The 18821-nt window shown below is 47.8% G+C and overlaps 1 protein-coding gene across 1 annotated transcript in view; it reads right to left on the minus strand.

Annotated features, from left to right (window-relative positions):
* LOC143639971 (VPS10 domain-containing receptor SorCS1-like) overlaps positions 1 to 10194 on the minus strand; it is a 78607-nt gene extending 68413 nt beyond the window's left edge. The window contains exons 1-3 of the mRNA XM_077107977.1: positions 10110 to 10194; positions 8769 to 8884; positions 8053 to 8188 (exon numbers count right to left, since the gene is read on the minus strand). Of these exons, the coding sequence (XP_076964092.1) occupies positions 8053 to 8188; positions 8769 to 8884; positions 10110 to 10194 (337 nt within the window). The remainder of the gene's footprint in view (positions 1 to 8052; positions 8189 to 8768; positions 8885 to 10109) is intronic.
* Between the last annotated feature and the right edge of the window lie 8627 nt (positions 10195 to 18821).

Below are 18821 nucleotides of genomic sequence, written 5' to 3' on the forward strand. Positions count from 1 at the left end.
AAATTTATATAGGATGGAGTAAATGATGAGCTAAAAATGAAACTCAGGAATAAAAGTAACCAAAATACTGGCAAAATAAAACTTCAGATAGTACGAGAGTGTTTTCCTGTCAACACAGAAAGTAAAACTCCCAAGAAACAATCAATTGGTATTGTATGAAAATTGCATGTAAAACTTTCAAACAACATTTCACTTTATAATGCTCTGTAAAAGTAAGAAAGATAGCCCCTCTAAAAAGAAACACCAGAGTCATGTATCTGGCATCCTTTTGTCCAAGAGGAAAACTAGAATAGATACTGCTAAATGCTGTAGATGTCCCAGGTCAGTATTGCCCAATGCTCAGCCAACATTAAGACAGGATAGAGTGGGGACATTAATCATATTCTCTGTGAACATTTTCCTGACAACTGCAGCTTATCAGAAAGAGCCTCCCCTTCTCTGATAAACTACAATTTATTTTATGGTGCACAATCCTGAGTGATCTATTTCAGGTATGGTACAGTTTTATCTCCTAAAGAGACACTCTACAAATGAAGAGAGCACGTCAACTGCTTCTTTGCATCTTCTGTGGAATTGTGCATAGAATCCCAATACAAAAGATGAATCAATAAAAGGATACAATATCAAGTACTGTATTTTTTTAATTGGGGCATGAAAGACATTGATTAACTATTCTACTCAGAACAATGCCAGAGGTACATGGAATTGATCACAAATCATACAATCTGAGTAATGTGACCATTTCCATGGCATCCCAAGAAGCATACTGGTTGGGCACCATAACTAGACATCTAGGCTTAATGCAAAGCCTGCTGCACCTTCTAAAGAGTGTAGAAAATTCCTGCACTGGGGAATACCCAGCTTGCAATCCTGAGCCAGCTGCTGCAACAGCTGGAAGACTGAAGCTCAGTTGCCACTTGAGCCAAGGATTACTTGGTGTGGGAAACTTGCCATTACAAAGGAAACAGGACGTTTTCAATTGGCTGGATGTTCACTGCTCTCTTGCTATGGTGTTCAGCGGACCAAGACATATTTATTGGAGAGAAAAAGACACCAGTTTGCACAGTAGCAGCAACATTAGAAATGATCTTTTTGGTACATATTTTCTCCACTCTCACAATTGTAGTACTGGATTGCCCCCAGCTGGTACATAGAGAATATTCTGTGGTTTTCTTTTTCCCCCTTTCTTTCATATTATTTTTCAAAGCACTTACATAGTCTGTGAAGAAAATATGTGAAGAATAACAATGTTAAGTGATTAATTGTCACTTTTTAATTTAAACTTCTGTACCTGCTTTGGACATCTGTCAAAAAGTTGAAAGTCACCAAAGTTAAAACTAATTGAGAGATTTTATTATAATGACGATCAAGTGACTCCAAGTTCCTGCAGGACACAAGACCAGGCTCTGGGACTCCTATGAACAGTTTACCATGCAGAGACACTTTCCCCAACAGCAACCCCCCACCCCCTACCCCCGCCCCCAGTCTTAAGGATTAAACCTGGGCTTTCACAGAAGATAGACAAGGTCTCTGCCACTGAGCTACATCCCCAGCTATTTTTAAATTTTATTTTGAGACAATAGTCTCACTAAATTGCCCAGGATGGTCTTGAACTTGCAATCATCCTGCCACACACTGCAGGGTAGATGGGATTACATGTGCAGGCCACCATGTCCTGCTCTTTCCTGCCTTCTTTTATCAAGTTAGCAAGCAGGCCCTGTACACCTACCTACCCTATGCTAATGGTCACAAATGTTGCTTCTATATTTCCAGGGTTGTCTCAAATGCAACAGAGTCAAAGCACAGCTTGCTCCAATAGCAGTTCTCTGTATCTCTTCTATTTCCACATTTTAAAAAATAAAATGAAAGAGAGATCAATAGAGCAGAGAAAAGGGATGAGAGAGGGGGTATAGAGGAGGAAATTCCAGAAATAATGGGAAATAATATTGTCCAAATTATGTTGTTATATCTTGCGCACGACAAATCCCACCAATATGTACAACTATAATACACCAATAAAAAGTGTGAAAAAAGAAAAATATGCAAAATCTTTGAAAAAAAATACAGGAATGCATACTGAAATCACCAATGACCTGGCAGCTGATTTACAGAGGGTGGCGGGACCAGTCACAAGCCTGACTTGCACATATGCATGAGCCATGGCACATCATCAATTGGTCAATTCTAGGAACAATTGGATCCTCAGTCTTTAATCATTTCAGGGTCAGGAATAATGTTTGAAAATCTGATACAAATTAAGGATCACATAAAAGCACAAGGACAAGCACACAGCTTCTGTTCAATTTCAGGGAGCTCACAAACCCTGAAAGACCATCGGTGGAATTCTAGGTTCTAACGACCTTTCTTCTTTTATGTTTTATTTTAACTGACAAGATAGTTTGGCCATGGCAAGTATTTCATAAATGTCTGCTAGATTTAATTGAACCACTACTAGTTTTTCACTTTAAATACTTATCATTTACTTCTCCTGTCTAATGGAAGCATTGTGCCCTTTGATGGACATCTCCCCATTCACCCACCATCTGTCCTCTGCTCCTCAGAGTCTGAGTGTTTCAGGTTTCCACATATAAATGAGAACATGTGGTAATTGTCTTTCTGTACCTGGATTATTTCACTTAGCATAATGTTTTCCAGGTGAATCATTAATTATCTACCCTGTTTGAGGCACTCTCACGACCAGTGGGGAATTACCAAATGATAGAAGACCTTTCTACACTATGATATAAATGAACGTAACAAATGGTTAGAGAATATTTGAGAGTCAACCAGCTTAAAATTCTTTTTCCTTCCAACCTCTATAACAGCCTTTAGATACTATCTTCACAGTACCTTTCCCCAAAAAACTACTGATCTGAATATTCTACTGAAAGGACTGATCAGAATTTCATAAATAACAAGGCAGCAAGCAAATTCCCAAATACCTATAACCACCTCACCCCCATACACACATTTATGTGTCATTTCTGTTTCTGAATTGGAGCTAGGACTCATTAGCTCTTCAGTAAAGATTTAATAGCAAAGACAAGGGAGGCCCTCAGACAATGGGCTGGGTGTGGGGTGTTCGGTTCTATTCCAAACCAGCACAACATGTAGTGTCACACACAGCGCAGTGAGGTGGAAAGCAGAGTCATGAATCTCTTGGGGCAACTGCCTGCTCAGTTCCAGTAAAATACTGCCAAAGGAATCTATAAAGAAGTCAGGGCCCCTCTGCATGAAACACTGCACCTTCCCCAGGGGATCAAGGATTTGTCACAGGCCCAGTTCAGCTCACATCTTGCCTCTTGGGAGCCCGATCCCGGGGCTTTGAGGCCAGTGGACCATGACCTGTAATACCCTATCTAATTGTACAATGCAGTCTTCTGAGGAAAGAAATCCCAGCTGAGTCCTTCAAACAATCAATCTGAAAGTCCTAAAAATACAGCCCTAAATTACCCTGGATGTCTTATTTCTATAGAATACATTTTCCCAGGAACATTCCATTCGGGGTTGTAGTTCTGAACTCATTCCACATTTGTAACAGCCCTCCTGGAAAAAAATCTCTTTTCTAATCACTAGGCTGTGCTTTCGGTGATAGTGTCACTTTCCAAGTCCTCACAATCTAAAATCACTTTTTATCTCCTCTCTGCCAACCAGCTCCTGAGCCTAAAGAAGGTTTTCAACAGTCTGGGTCTCCTGTAGCTAAAAGAATTTCCTTGCTATTTTGTGGCCTTTGGCAGATTTTTAAAAAGTGATTTTGGTCTCTCCTCCCCACCCCTTTGCCATTTTACCTTCGTCAGTCAGCTATCTGTTTTTTAAGTATCCTTGTTGAAAATGCAGTAAGCAACAGGGTTAATGAAGGAGGAAGGATAAAGGACTCCTGGGTACCACACATCTCCATCACAGTAATTCATCTCTCCTCAATCTTAATGAGGATTGTGATTTTGTTGACTTTGAAGCCAACTTGAGCCCAAGAGCTTCAGGAGATGGATGTTACAACAAATCCTTCTTTGTCATCATCCAAGGGAACACATGGCTTCCACTGGAGTCCAAATGTGAAACTCAAACAACACTCTCAAGTATACTCCAAGCATAACTCCCAAACATGGTACAGATGTTGAGCACCTGCCCTGTGGCAGATATGATTCTTGGAGCTGATCTTTGAATGGCCAGAAAGACAGGCACAGTCCCATGTTGGTGAAGCAGTTAACAGGGGAAGGTGGACGAGAAAGTCAATGGATATATGTGCTGATTTCAGATAGAGTAGAGGTCATGGGAAAAAAAAGAATTAGGATGAATATAACTTTACTGGGTTCTCAAGAAAGCAGTTTGAGAAGTAGGAACCTGAATACCAAGAAAAAGCGTGACTAATGGAAGGACATTTTAAAAGAAATAATAAGAAATTCAAACACTCCAAGACATAAATGAATACATTATATCTATTCATGGTGTGAAAAGAACCCACCCCTCTGAACCAGAGGTTAGAGATCAGGGAGAAGTAGACAGAGGCCAGATCATATGGGACCTGTCAGTCATGATAAGGAATTTGAACTAGAAAACCATTTCAATGCTGAAGTTAATGAGAGATATGATGTGGATTTTCAAAAGTTTAAGTTGATAACATTTTATGAAATTTGAGAAAAGAAATCTATTTTAATATAAGGAAGAAGAGTGGGTTTTCTAGGGGTGGGAGTGTGATTCTAATTGCAAAAGAGCCCAGATGGATTTTTAGGGTGGTGGAAATATCCCACTATGTTTTTGGGAGGGTTTTTTTTTCTGATGTGTAAAATAATAACACTGAATTTCCACCTCCAACTGTTCATCTGTCTGTCTTATTTCTTGTCTGTCCCTCCATGTCTCTGGAGTGCAGCGTCCAAGTTGATTGACTCACACTATATATATAGCTCCTGGTATGGAATGGACTCCTCTCTTTCATATTATGTACACAAAATTACCTAATGTATATATCATAAATACACAAATATGAAACTGTTCAATCTCCCCTTCCTTGGACTCCCTATGTCACTTTGTCAGTGAGTCTATAAACATATTTTGCCATGATTATAATGATTTAACCAATTTCTCTATTTCTTACTGAACATGAATCCTTCAGGGCTAGCATATTAGTTTGTTGTTACTATGACAAAATACCTGAAGCAGGTTAGTTTATAAAGAGAGGCTTATTTTGGCCCACGGTTTTGGAGGTCTGGGTCAAAGATCTGCTTCTGGTGATGGCTTTATTGCAGAGTCCCAAGTTGGTACAGGGCATCACATGACCAGAGACCAGGAGAGCAAGCATGTATGCATGTGTGTGTGACTCTTCTGGTCTCTACCTTTCCTCTCTCTGTGCCCTCTACCCAGGGCAGGTGCTCAGCCTCTTCCTGTTGACCTGAATGTTTTCCTCCTGGTTCATGGGCACCTGGAGAAGGAGGCAGGATTTCCTACCTGCCCACAGGGCTCCTAAAATTCTGCCAGGGAATGCCACAAGAACCCCCATTTCCTGGGAGATCTGGACACGATTCCTGTTTACAAGTGAGGACGCTGTAAAGGGAAGGTGATGTGGTTTGCCTGAGGCCTTTCTGACTCCAATTGTCCCCACTCCCACTTTATCCCCAAGTAATAGATGAAAACTGCATTTTCTTACCTTTAAAGAATTAAGGAATGGAAACATGGATGGGACATCATGAGCCCCAGGCGGTGGCCATTCTGAATCCTGATGATGTGTGTCTCACTTTGGAAGGACCCCAGCCCAGCCAGGATGCAGGCCCTCCCAGGCCCAGCACCTCTCGCCCTCCTGGGCGGTGCCTGCGTGCAGCCCCTGAGCTCTCAGGGTGGAGACTGCCCCTCCACTCACTCTGAGGTCACTTACTCTGAGGCTGGGATATGTGCAAGGGGGCTTTTGTCTGCCCCGACCCTGGCATGGCCAGAAGGATCCTAGCTTAGGGCTCTGTTTCAGGGCGACTTGTCTGGGATCCTCGAGCAGCCAGGGCTGGGCTTCAGGGCACCAGGGCCAGCCATCCTCAGGATGGCCGTGGTGACAGAGGTGTGCTGTCCCATGTCCTGAGCAGAAGTGACAGGAGCCTCAGAGCACTGCCCGAGTGTGGGTCCACTCTCACTAGCCGCCCACCCTGGGCTTCAGCCTTGATCCCACCTGTCACACTAAACAGCTGTTTTCCTGGCCTGGGAGCCAGCAAGGGACTTCCAGGCCCCAGGGTACCAGAAAGCCAGCGGGTGCGGGGGTGGGGGGGGGCGGGGGGAGTGTTCCGTTCCTAGACCGCGCTTTTGCCTGGTGACTTGGAGAAGTGGCAGTGTCATGATTTCTGCCCCAATGCTCCTGAGAATCCCTATTTGAAGAGGTTCTGGCCCCAGTCCTACAGATCCACATGGCGGCCACTGAGAGAAAACTCCCATTCCAGTACGGCTGGGGCCTGTGTCTGCCAGCTCATGCACTCCAGGGGCAGGGGGGTCGAGAGTGCTAACCTGACAATGGCAGGTGGCCTCAGAGCGACTGCCTAAAAGCCATCCACGAGGAAGCAGCCCCTCAGAAGGAGAGGAACAGAGAGATGGTGTCGCTCACTCAACTACAGTCACATTTATACAGGAAAATGCAAATTAAAAAAGAAATAAATTTGGTACCTCCTAGGGGTGGAAACCTTTGGTTCTTGAAAGAAGTGCTTCTGGGTCACATTCTCCCTGTAGGTACCTGCTGTGTGTGTGTAGGGGGGGAGGGGGGTTTCAGAGCTCTGAATCTACATTTCCTGTGTACAGGTAAATTCTTTGTTGTCACAAATGTACCCCGAGGATGTCACCATGTCCTCAACCAGTCAGTGGGCAAGGTGGGTCCATTGTGTCCTTTTGCATCCCTCAGAACTGCCTCCACTGAGCCTCCTCCAGCCTCCGGAGCCTCCCAGTGGGACCCTGGGCCTGGACATCTCCTTGGCAGGGACTGGTGCCTATGCACACCTGGGAGCCTGGTTCGCAGACCCAACTTGATTCTTCAAGGGGGAAACCCAACTCAGGCGGACATGTGCAATTCCATTTTTTCTGCCACAAGCAGCCGTGGATGAGGAGCCCTGTAATAGCCGCAGCTGGCAACAGACAGGTCAGATGCGCGCTCTCTGAATGACGGGGGGTGGGGGCAGCACGTTATTTGGCCCAGAGTTTTATTTTGCAGATAAAGAGACTGAGGTCTGAAACAAAACTGAGTTCAAAAAAACAAAGGAACTAGTGATTTTTTAAAGAAAAGGATTTTTTTAAAGAAATGAATATATCTCAAACTGGATCAATTTTTATAAAAGATTTATATTCTGGTGAAAAAGATCCACAAAGGATACAGGCAGAAAATTTCTAAAAGACAAAATATTGAGGGGCTAAGAACATCTTTGAAAAAGTTCAAGTCTGCTGGTAAAGAAATGAAAACGTACCTTCTTTTTTCCTCAGTAATGTGGGGGAAGGCTCCCAGCACAGGCTGGGTTCAGGAGCGAGATTCTTAGGTTGAACTTTTCACAGATGTGAAGTTCTCGGGAGGGTAAGTAGGCTGTGTGTCCAGTCATGCTGTTTGATACACTGTTTTTACTCCTTGGAATTTGTCTTAATGAATTAATTACAGATAGTGACAAAGATTTATCTTCTGGGGTGTTCACTGCAGCATTTTTTATGATGGTTGAAAATGTGGAAAAGGCATAAATGTCCAATGAGCAGGGATTGGTGAAATAAATGGAACCCTAGGTAGCCACTACGGCTTAAAGTTTAGAAAAATTAATGACATGAAGAGGTTCATGCTGTAATAAATTTTAAAGTCTGCTTCTAAAATTGAGTATTTTATTGAAGTAGATATTTCTAGATGCCAGAATACAGGTAATTTTTATTTTAGATTTTTATCTTTATGCACCCATACTTTTCAAAATTTCTACAATGGATGTGTCACTCCTCTTTCTTTCTTTTTTGCATCTTCCTCTTTTCCTTTCTTATCTTTTATGCTGGGCTGGGCTGGAACCCAGGGCCTGGGACAAGCCGAGTCGCACCCTGCGAGCCACACTCCCCATTGGGCCACACCCTCGCCCTGGACACACTTGGACCACTGACTCCAGGTGAAGAACAGCAGCGCTGGAAATTCAGCCTCCTGGTGCACGGCGAGACCACAGTGCATCCGAGGCCACCTGTGGGCCACAGTCTGGACTTGGTTCAAGCCCTGAGGGGACAGACTCAGGAGACTTGGGTGGATTCATGGTCTCTGACGCCTTTTTCTGCCATGCCTCAAGACTTCTCCCTTCCTGGGTCTATGGAGTTTTATTTTGCCGATGTCCCAGAGCATCAAGCTGTCGAAGCTCTGGCTTTACCCTGGTAGACATTGCTTTCTCCTACCTGCAGTCTGTCCTGACCCCAGTTTTTTGTCCTGAGGGCAAAGAAACCAGGACATAGTTCAGATCTGCAATGCATCCCCAAGGCCCACGTGTTGGAGCCTTGGTCCTGAGTTGTTGGGGCAGTTGGAAGGTAATGGAACCCCTAAGTGGTGAGACCTCCTGGAAGGGAGTTGCCACCAGGGCTGGACCCCAGAAGGGGGACCCACCCTTTTCTTTTTTGCAACCAGCCATGAGGTAAGCATCATCCTCTGTGAGTTACTCCTACCAAGACCCACCACCCTGCCACAGACCAAAGCAACAGGGCCAATGGATCATGGAATGGAACCTCCAGAGCAGTGAGTCAAAATGAACCTTTCCTCTTTTAAGTTGAGTATCTAAGACATTTTGTTACAGTAGTGGGAAACTGACTTGCACTCCAGGTGAAAGGGGGCTTGCCAGTCCTGTCCTGGAAGGGTTGTAGTAACTGGGAGGCCCTCTTGGGTAGGGCACAATGGTCAGTGGAGCAGATACTCCTTTATCTGGGGCTGCAAGGGAAGGGGAGGGTGAAGGTGAGGCACAAGCACCAGCCTGACCCTTGGCTGGCACCAGAAGTTCCTCTCGACTCTATTGGATTTCATCCCTAGAAGGTGCACAGAGAACACCCTGAAGAGACTCAGTGATGGGGCCAGTGGGCGTGGTGAGTTTGACAGTAGGGCCCAACTGCCTGAGGACAGATGGAAACCAATACCCTAGGCCTGTTGAAAGCACACTCCTCAAAGGAACTGCCTTGGGAAGCATCCAGAGGGGACAGCGCTCCAGCATTTGGCCACATTAAGTGAACACCTATGTGGGGGCCATCTGGGCTCTGAAGACCCAACTGTGGAGAGCAGACCCCAGTTTGCCCCCACGGGGCTTTGCGTAAGGTTAATGGTATCAATGCCAGGGCTGTATGACATGACATAGATAAGGGACAGCATCAGAAAGGACACCTGCAGATGCTGGCGGCTCCTCCCTGGCTCAGGAACAGGATCAGGCAGAGGCTGGCGCCCCGGCAGCGCCCTTGGCCATCACTGGGATGCAGACACTGCTTAATTGGGTCTCTCCACTTCTAGTGGTGTCCATTTGAAGCCAGCCATCGGCTCTGTTCCTAAGAAAGTTCCAGGAGAGGGCCCTTGATTGCCCTCTGGAAGGCTAATTAGTCCCAGGGACGGCTCGTCTGTGGGGCCTGGAGGACAGGGGAGCCATCAGTCGGCATGAATGGCAGAGAAGGCATGGGCCCGCCTTCTGATGGCTTTGTGAAGGTTGCTCTGTGTTTGACTGACAAATGCCATATGTCCCTAGTGCTGAGGGCACAGCCTGTCGAGCTCTCTCTTCCCACTTCTGAATGGGCTCCTCTTTGCTTTGCTTTCATACACTGGGTTTCATCTGCCTGTTCTTCAAAGGGAGGAATCGCCAGCGTCCTGACACCTGGCCCTGCACAGACCCCGATGTTCTGGTCACTCCTGGCTCTAAGGACTATAGCAGAGTTCTTAGCATGTGCCACTGAGGGAGCCACTGAGAGGCCTGCTGGGCCTCTCAGCTGCTCACCACTCACCCCACCCCTCCCCGGCGGCAGCCCTCCTGCCAGGACGCTCTGAGCCCAGGGACGAAAGGCCTTTCAGCTGCTGTAATTAGGCCCCTACGTCCAAGGGCTCATGGGACCTGAGGGGATGCTAGCCTTGGTCTTAAATGGCCACATGGTTCCAAGGGACCAGGGCAGGCCATCTGCACCCGTGCCATCCCCAGCGGCTGCAGCTCCCCGTCTCATTGAGCCATGGGCCATCTCCCGGAAGTCAGGACTCGAAGGGCGGCTCATGCCTGACCCAAGTCCTTGCCATGGAGATTGTTGCCCTTCCTTTCTGTGCCCTGGCGGAGGCCAGGACACAGCCCAGCTGGGGCCCCGGCGCCCCTCTCAACGCACAGCCGGTCCTGACGGGTGTCCGCCTCCTCCTTCCTCTCTGGCCCTAGCGGGCCTTCTCCTCTCCAGGCAATTCCGGAAACTTCTAATTGCTTTTCTCAGTCTTCTTTCCGAGAGGCACGTTCAAGACGCGTGGACCTCGTTTTCTCACAGAGCTGCTGGCTGGAGGGCTCCACCGCGGACCAAGTCGCCCTGAAGGGTAATTGGAGGCGCAGGAGAAATTAGAAGAGGTAAAGCTGTCGCCAAGAGCAAGTGACAAGCCCCATGACCATGCTCTCTAATGACTGCCTAAATGTTTTCCTTCATATTGTCAAAAATAACACCCTCGCAGGCCTCCAGCACTGGCTGTCCCCAGCTTCCTTCAGGATGATGACCCACTCACTGTCAGAGTCACCCTGGTCTCGCTTTCTCCCCTGACTAAGGCCCTCTCACTGAGCACCCTACTGGGGTCCTGAGTCCACTAGAAGCCCCCAGGTGCTGCTCGGCCATCTCCACGGAGCCCCCTTCCACTGCCTGGGAAAAGTGCCCCCTAAGAGCATGGCAGGCACAGCCCTGAAGCCAAAGATGACGCTCTATGCACAGCCTCAGGAAGCCCCCTCAGTGCCAGTGCCACTGCCATCACAGAGGGTTTTGTCGCTGTGCAGCTTCTACCTTGACTCTCGCTTTCTACCTCAGGGTGCCTGGGACCTTCAGTGAAATAAAATTAAAATACGGAGGATGAGAGTTTCTCCACTCCTTTGTGGGAGACCGAAATACTTTAATATAGTTTTCAGCCAAATCCATCTCAAATTCAAAACATCAGAGAGAAAAACAATTGGACATACAAAAACATCTCTAAACCCAAGATAAGGGGCTTCATTGAGAAATCACAGCAAATATTTTGCTATGAAGTGAATTCGAACTAAGAAACAAAAATAAAACTTTATTCTCAAAGAAACTTGAGAACCATCTGAGATTTTAAAGTGCTGTGTTTTGAAGTAAAAACTATTATCTTTTTTTTTAGCTCAAAAGAACCAGTGAACAGCATGTTGGATAGTACAGATACCTAATCACTCAAGAAATTCTCTGAGCTGTCAGAAGAAAACAAGGTGAGAATTATGAATAACAAGGAAGATAAGAGAAAGGACAGAACACAGATCCCTGCTCAGGAGACTGGGCCTACAGGAGTTCCCAAAGGAAAAAAAATGGAACAGAGAAGTGACAAAGGAACTAAGAGAAGAAAAATTAACAGAGATAGAAATTGCATAAGTCACAGTCCATGGCAATAGGGCCATAAAACCCAACCTATAACAAGGGGCAAGAGCCAAGCCACTGGATAACTGAAAAAGTTCCTGGGTGGGAGGAAAAGGAACCACACTTAGAAATACCAACCATGGTATTTGCACTGCAGAAGGAAGGGCCTGAAAAACTCAAAACGTTGAATATCTGTACAAAGTCAGACCCTGAAAAGGAATGTTCTAATGAAGGATGAGGCAGAGCGAGGAAAGAGGGAAAGTGGAAGGGTGGGCTTGGGAGGTAGCCCCGGGCGGCTGGTGAAATGAGCTCTCCGGGGAGCTGGCTCTCTGAAGTGGGCAGGAGTCCAGGGAGGCCAACCCGGTGCCAACGCTGGCAATGGACAGGAAGAGCTGGACAGAGGACCGGGTGGGCTGGGGGTGTTGCCTACTTTTGCATGCCCATCTTTTGCATGGGGAGTAGCTTCAGAAAAGCAAAAATCTGCTTTGTCCATCTTCCCGTGAACTCTTGTGAGACGAACCCCAGACCACTGGGCCCAGCCAAGGCCCCTGGTGGGTGCTGTTCCTGGGCTGGTGCATAAGGGTCTTAGGGGAGAAGTGCTGAAGGGGACCCAGGCCACACACACAGCATCCAGCCTAGGCCTGTTTGTGAACTGTCCACCGGCCATGCACACCCCTACCCCACAGGGTACCCACAACATGGAGGTGAGGGGCACCATAACCTAGGTACTTACTGTACAGTTTAGACATGAGGTCTCCCCAAATCTTGCATGTGAGACAATGTGGGACAGTCTAGAGGTGACCTGATGGGGCTACGCTAGCCTTAGCCTAATCAGCACATGAATCCACTAACAGGAATCAACTGGGTGGTAACTGTAAACAGGTAGGGTGCGGCTGGGTCAATGGGGGTTTGTCTTGGGTTTGTATTCCGTCTCTGGTGAGTGACGCTCTCTGCTTTCTGGTTGCCATGTCCTGACATCCTGCCCTTCTGCTCCACCTCACCATGGGCCAGAGCACAGGAGTCGGCCATCTACGCACAGACCTCTGAAACTGTGCATCAAAATAACCCTTTCCTCTTCTGTGCTCTTCTTCTCTTCTTGTCAGGTCTTTTGGTCACAGTGACAAAAAAAGCTGACTTCAACACTTACCTTGGGATGTTCTGGTCACTTGGAAAAGCTGATCTTGAGACAACAGTGACCTGGAGAAGAGACTTCAAGAGAAATACAGGCCAGCACAAGAGGAGGCCAGGAGTCAAAAGGGGATGTGTAAGGTCACTTGACTCACCTGGGATCCATCCTTAGTTGGGAGCCCATGCAAATGGGTACTGTCCACTTGCCATACATCTTGCATTATAGACCACTCTCCAGGCCACTCTGGGGTGTTTCCAAATCCTCTAATGTTCAGGTTGATGGACGTGACAAAGCCTGCTCCTTCTAGCAGTACATCCTGCAAGTTGAGGGCTGACCCCCACTCCTCTGATATTAACCAGGGACCTTGGAGACTTTCATGGGGTCCTCAGCCTCCCCCTCAAGCCCCCAGTCAGTTCCTCAGACTTCAGGATTTGTGACCGCTGATGTCATAGGCCCAGTTCAGAAGCTGCTGCCGGAGATCAGCTTCCAAGGTTAAGAGAAAACACCACAGAGAGCCGAATGTCCTTCTTCATTCAACAGCTTCTGAAGAGCAAAGTAGAATTCCTTTTTCATGCATGAGAAGGAGCGAGATTGCTGGTCATAGGGGACCCCCAGAACTGCTAATCAGCTGTGTGCATTGGGAGGGTCCAGGCCAGACACTGGGCCTCACACGTCTTTTCTGAGGAACAGCTTGAGGGAGGACCCATAGAGCAGTGCTGAAGGTGGTGAAGGACAGTCCCCTCCCTGCCCCTGGAACTGCCCAGAGGTCCTCAATGCTTCTGGAGATGTGGTCGCTGCCAGCGGTCCTGAGCCCCGGGCCTGCTGAGGAAGCCTCCTGGTACCTTCCCCCTCCCCGTGTCCTCTCCCTAGTCTCCTCTTCTCTCTGGCCTCTCCCTTCATGCTCTTGTTCTGAGCTGGACCCCAGACTTCAGGTCATCACACAGCATGCTGTGCCTTGAGGTGACCCGTGCTAATCACCCCGCACAGACCACACCAAGCTCTCCTGTCGGTGGACTCAGGAGCTGGCTCCCAGCCTTCCAGCAGGCCACACTGGCCAGTCCCCTGACGGTGCAGAGCACCAACCTCATAGCGCCTGTACCACCTCATCCTTGGGGGCTGAAGACCACAGGAGTGTGGGGGCTTATGGACCTGGAAGCTGGAGTCCCACTTGGGTCTCAGCCAGGCTGTTCCCCCGGGGGCTCTGGGTAGACACTTCCCCACCTTTCCTGGCCCTGGAGTGTCATTCCTCAGTGCTGGCCCACCCCCTCCACTCTCACCAGCAGTGCCCTTTCCTGTCCCTCCCGAATCTCACCTGCTTCCAGCTTCTAGGGCCCCAGATCACCATGGTCCCACCTGGACTGTTGGTGACACTCTTATTACCCTGCAACCCCCTGGTTAGCTTCCCTTGCCATGAGCCAGGCCTCTGCCGAGGTTCTGCACACCTAGGGAGGCCCCGATTCTGAGACAGATCTTTCCCTGAGCCTTGCTGTCTGGTCCCCAGCTGCGCCTTCCTCAGATCTGCCCTGACTGGCAGCAGTCTTCTGTGTGACTCTCCTTTATTGATGGGACCACTAACCTCTGAAGCCCATGCCCAGCACGCTGAGTCTGTGGCCCTTTCCAGGACTGCAGACTTCCTCGGCCCTCCACATCCCCTGCTTGAGTCCTGCCAAACCTGATGGCCTTCAGGCCCACGCCACTGCTCAAGTCCGGCTTCAATCTGGGTGGAGGATTTTGTCCAGCATGAAAATCTTTCACCAGTTCCCCAGTGCCAGCTGCTCAGGAGGGACAACTGTGGCCTGTGTCTGCCCCCTTTCCAGTCTCATCTGTGCACCCCCACCCCACCTTCTGACAGCCTCAAGCCTAGAGTTGAACTCTTTGGGTTTCTTTTCTTTTTGTTTGTTGGTATTGGGGATTGAGCACAGGGGCACTCCACCACTGAGCCACACCTGGTCCTTTTTACTGTATCTTGAGACAAGGCCTCATGAAGTAGCTCAGGCTGGTCTGGAACTTGCCTTCCTCCTTCCACAGCTGCCCTGGCTGCTGGTGGATGTCTGCTAGAACCAGGATCCCCACAACCAGTGGCCATCTCCTTTCCTCTGGCCTGGCAGCTCCACAAGCTGTGTCCCACAGGAAGCCCTCCCAGGTCACCCCTCCAAGCCCACGGGCTCCTCTCATGTGTCCTCCCCCAGCTCCTGGTGGGTATTTCTGCAATGCCACCACACAGGACGGCTCTTATTATGTATGCTAGGGCTCAACTTTTTTTTAGAATGAAAGTGTCTATTAAACACCTGTCATGTGCTAGACTCGGGCTCAGACTTTGTCCACTGTGATGCTGAGGCACCAGCACCATAAGTGTGACAGTGAGCAAGCTCCGAATTGGGGCCCCTTGTCTGGGTCCTGGGGGGACCTGCTTCCTGGAAGACATAGCTGGGTCCCGCTCCCTCTAGAGTCAGGGCCTCCCGTTCGGCCCAGGTAGGCTGGTTGGAGCTCCTGCCCTGGGAGCTGCAAGGGGGGCTCTGGGTGAGTGGATGTGGGAAGCCGCTCTGCTGTCCTGAGGTCGGCATGCAGGTCTCTCGCAGAGGACAGGAGCCCTGTGAAATTCCCAAGCTGGTCTGCATCCAAGCCCAGCTTCAGATACACTTTCAAGAAGATAGAAAACAACAGACTTCCCACCTCTAGCTCCACAGAGGATGCCAGGCAAGAGGCCTGGAGCAGAGGTGCTCTCCAAAACTGCAAGCTCGTAATTCCCCCCACGAGCATCAGACTGCACAATTTACAGGCACTGACAAATTTCACCATTTAACAGCAGCCATTAAAGACAGATTCTGGGTGGGTGGGAAGAGATGCCAGTTTATATCAAGGCTTGATTGCTCAGCACTCGGAGTCCCCAAGCTAATACATCAAATTTAATTTTTGAAAACAAGAGCCCACCAAGATAAACTTTCACTAATTAACAAAACCTGATTTTTTTTTTCCAAAATGCATTCCAATCTCCCATCACTACCATAGCAGCCACGGAATGTTCAACGTGGGGAAAGGGAATGGCACGGGAAAAAGCTGGCTGCAGAGCCTTTGCAACGGCTCCCCGGGAATGGAAACTCATCTCGATAAATCACGGTGGCTCTTTGCCATCAGGAGCCTTCTCCTTTCAGATATTATGGCCAAGAGAAGTACTGGCCATATGTTCACACCATTTGGTGAAAAACACATGGAACCAACAACACAAGCATTGCACTTATGGGTGATTTTTTAAAAAATCATGCCAAGTGGATTCATCCTAAACATGTGAGATATACCACGTCACTCCCCTGCCATTAGGTCTATTAGGGTTTGTTTATTTTTATTTTCATGGTTCCATGGGCACAAATAACCTCTTGCATTGGACCAGCATTTTTAGAAGTCATGAACCAAATATAAGCAACTGGCATCCTATGTCCTTGTCACTTGTCATTCCTCAGGTGTCCCTTCTAAATCACAGTGAGTGAATAAAAAGCAAGAAAGGAAGATACTATGAATTCAGAATCCTAAGGGTTGTCCACTAGGATGTCAGCGGTCATTCATCAGGTGGAATGCTCCAGCAGCCCTGGCCAGAAGAGCTTCCAGGACCAGAGTGACGTGGTGCCTGTCGGTGGCATGCCAGTTCCTAGTGATGGGCCCACTAGGATGACTACAGATTAAGCCATGAACACAGCTAGGGCTTGGTTGTTGCTGAACTCTTAATTTCTCAGAGTATCACGGGCCCCAAGTACTTTGTTGTGAAGAAATTTAAATTCCAGCTCAGCACATGACTTGGTATGCAGGCCTCTGCAACTCTTTTTGAATGGTGGACAGGATAGTGTTCTGTAGCAAGGCTTCTGTGGTGAACAACTAGAAGCTATGCTACTCCTTGAAGTGCAAAAAAACGTAGTGATCACCACTTACCAGGAGGCATTCGTGTGGATGCTATTGTTGTTGCCTTTTGGAAGTGTGCGTTTGGTGAAGGATATCTTTAAGGAGCTGTGTCTATATTATAGTTCCTCGATTCTTTGGGAAAACATGGTTTGTAGAATATTCAGATCCCAGGCCAGCTAAGAGCCAACCTTGGGTCGAAGAGCAAAGCTCAGTCTCTACTCCTTCCTTGACCTTATGCTTGTGCTCAAATGAAGAGGCCTGGACTCGACTCTACAGTTCTGGAACTATGGTGCCTCTCAGCTCAGTGTGAAGATGGGCACCTTGTTTCTAGGAAAGCTCTGTGCTGTGTGTATCAGAGAAAAAGGAGTATGATGTCAAACATCGTGACCAGTCACTGTCGTATTTGACCTTTCCTGGGCAGGGGGCGGCAGCACAAACTTATTGCATGATTGGATTTCAGACTAGCTTCCCCTAGGTATATCAAAAAGGGGGGATCTGCCCCGTCCCTGGATGTCTGACATCCCAAACTGACATTCAATAAAAAAGCATCAGAATCACCTTTGGCACTGAACACAGGTGAGCAACAGGCTAGGCATGGCATTCCCCAGAACACCCCAAATGACAAAGCTCACGATATTCTCTCAAGCCTTACTTTTAAAACATGCAAAACACGTTAGAGCAGCAGACAAAGGAACCATGTGTGTATAAATACATTAGGACTAACGCACGCTCAGTAATTGTAAGGCTTTTACCTGTATTGTCTCCTTTAATCTTGTCAATCCTGTGAGGTGGGGGTTAGACCATTGCAGGCAAGGAAACAGGTTCAAGAATTTAAATACCTTGCTCAAGGTCACAGTGACACTCTTCTTCAGGGAGGACATCTTTCAGTTTGAGAAATGAATGCAAGGAACATGGACATTTAGGGGAAAAGTCCAACATGCTCTCTGGCTAGCCAGTGTTGTCCAAAGCTCTGCAGCATGTTCATAAGAATTATAAAAAAAATAAATAAAATAAAAAATTCCAGGCTACTTAAGTCAGGAGATGCTTGGGGTTAGCGAGCCTCCTGCCCGCAGGCCACTTTCCTCTCCAGTGTGGTACGGTGGGTTATGGAGTGCCCTCAGGACAGGACACAGGGTTGTTTTGAAATCTCTTTTGTTTTTTAGAATGACTGGAGAAAGCTGGGGTAAGCCTTCAAGTGCCTGAAGTCAGACTGGAGAAAAAGTCGCATTTGTTCATACATGTGATAATCTCCCCCACTCCTGACTCATTCTCCAAGTTCCCATTTTTAAACCTGGTAGGGAGTTACATGGGAAATTGGAGCCTGGCATTGCAGAGTGCTGTGCACTTGACGCAGGGGCTCCAAGCTTTGTATGGGGGACTGCAGTTTCTCCCTCCACTGTCAAACTCCTAGGCCCCTTAGAGGAGACTGAGCAGGGAACTTTCAGAGCTGGCAGGGGCCTCAGAGTCATCTGCAGGGCACACAGGGAGGTCTACAGGCTACCCTGTGTGTCTAACAGCAAAACCCGTTGTCATTGCCAAAGTACAGTGGGTATTGTTTTGGAAGCAAACTGCATTGAGCAGACTTATACATTTCTATGACTGTCTGATGTGAAAGATGGAAATGCAATTAAACCAAGGCCATTATCCACTGGTGACTCCTGAGAGCCTGGACAGAGAAGGGCAACTGGTATGAGCTCAGTACCTCTGCTGAATTAATGAATGACGTGTGGCCTTAGCAGATGTACACTACCAGAAATATTTACTAGTTTTGAGAAACTTGCCTAAGTATTAAGTTAAAGTTTACTTCCAAGTTGTCCTGGGTGCACCAGGGGCACAGGGTGATGGCCCCAGCCACTGGGCTCCCAGAAAGAGACCTCAGCCCACCCAAAAGCAATGGGTTGTCTGGCCTCCATTGTGGCTCATTTATAATGCTTTCTTCATTCCTCATAGGGGAACAGATAGGGGAACTGGCACATGTCATCTGAGAGGAGATGAAAATCTTTTGGCAGTTTTGGAAAGGGAGGCTTTCTCAGTAGAAGCAGCATGCCTTGTATTAGAGCAACAGAGTTTATGCTGTGTAAACTGCCCCCCTCCACTAGGAAAAAAGCATTCTCCACTACAATTTTTAAAGTTTAACAATCTTCAAACAGGCCACACTCATCAGTAAAAACCGATTCTGCTTCCTTCTCAAACCAAACACTCCAAGTAGCTATTTCTGCGCAGATGCCACCCCATCGTATCATTTATGTGACATTAAAAAAATTCACTCAAA

The sequence above is a fragment of the Callospermophilus lateralis genome, unplaced genomic scaffold, assembly GCF_048772815.1.
Source record: "Callospermophilus lateralis isolate mCalLat2 unplaced genomic scaffold, mCalLat2.hap1 Scaffold_103, whole genome shotgun sequence".
In the NCBI taxonomy this organism is placed as follows: domain Eukaryota; kingdom Metazoa; phylum Chordata; class Mammalia; order Rodentia; family Sciuridae; genus Callospermophilus; species Callospermophilus lateralis.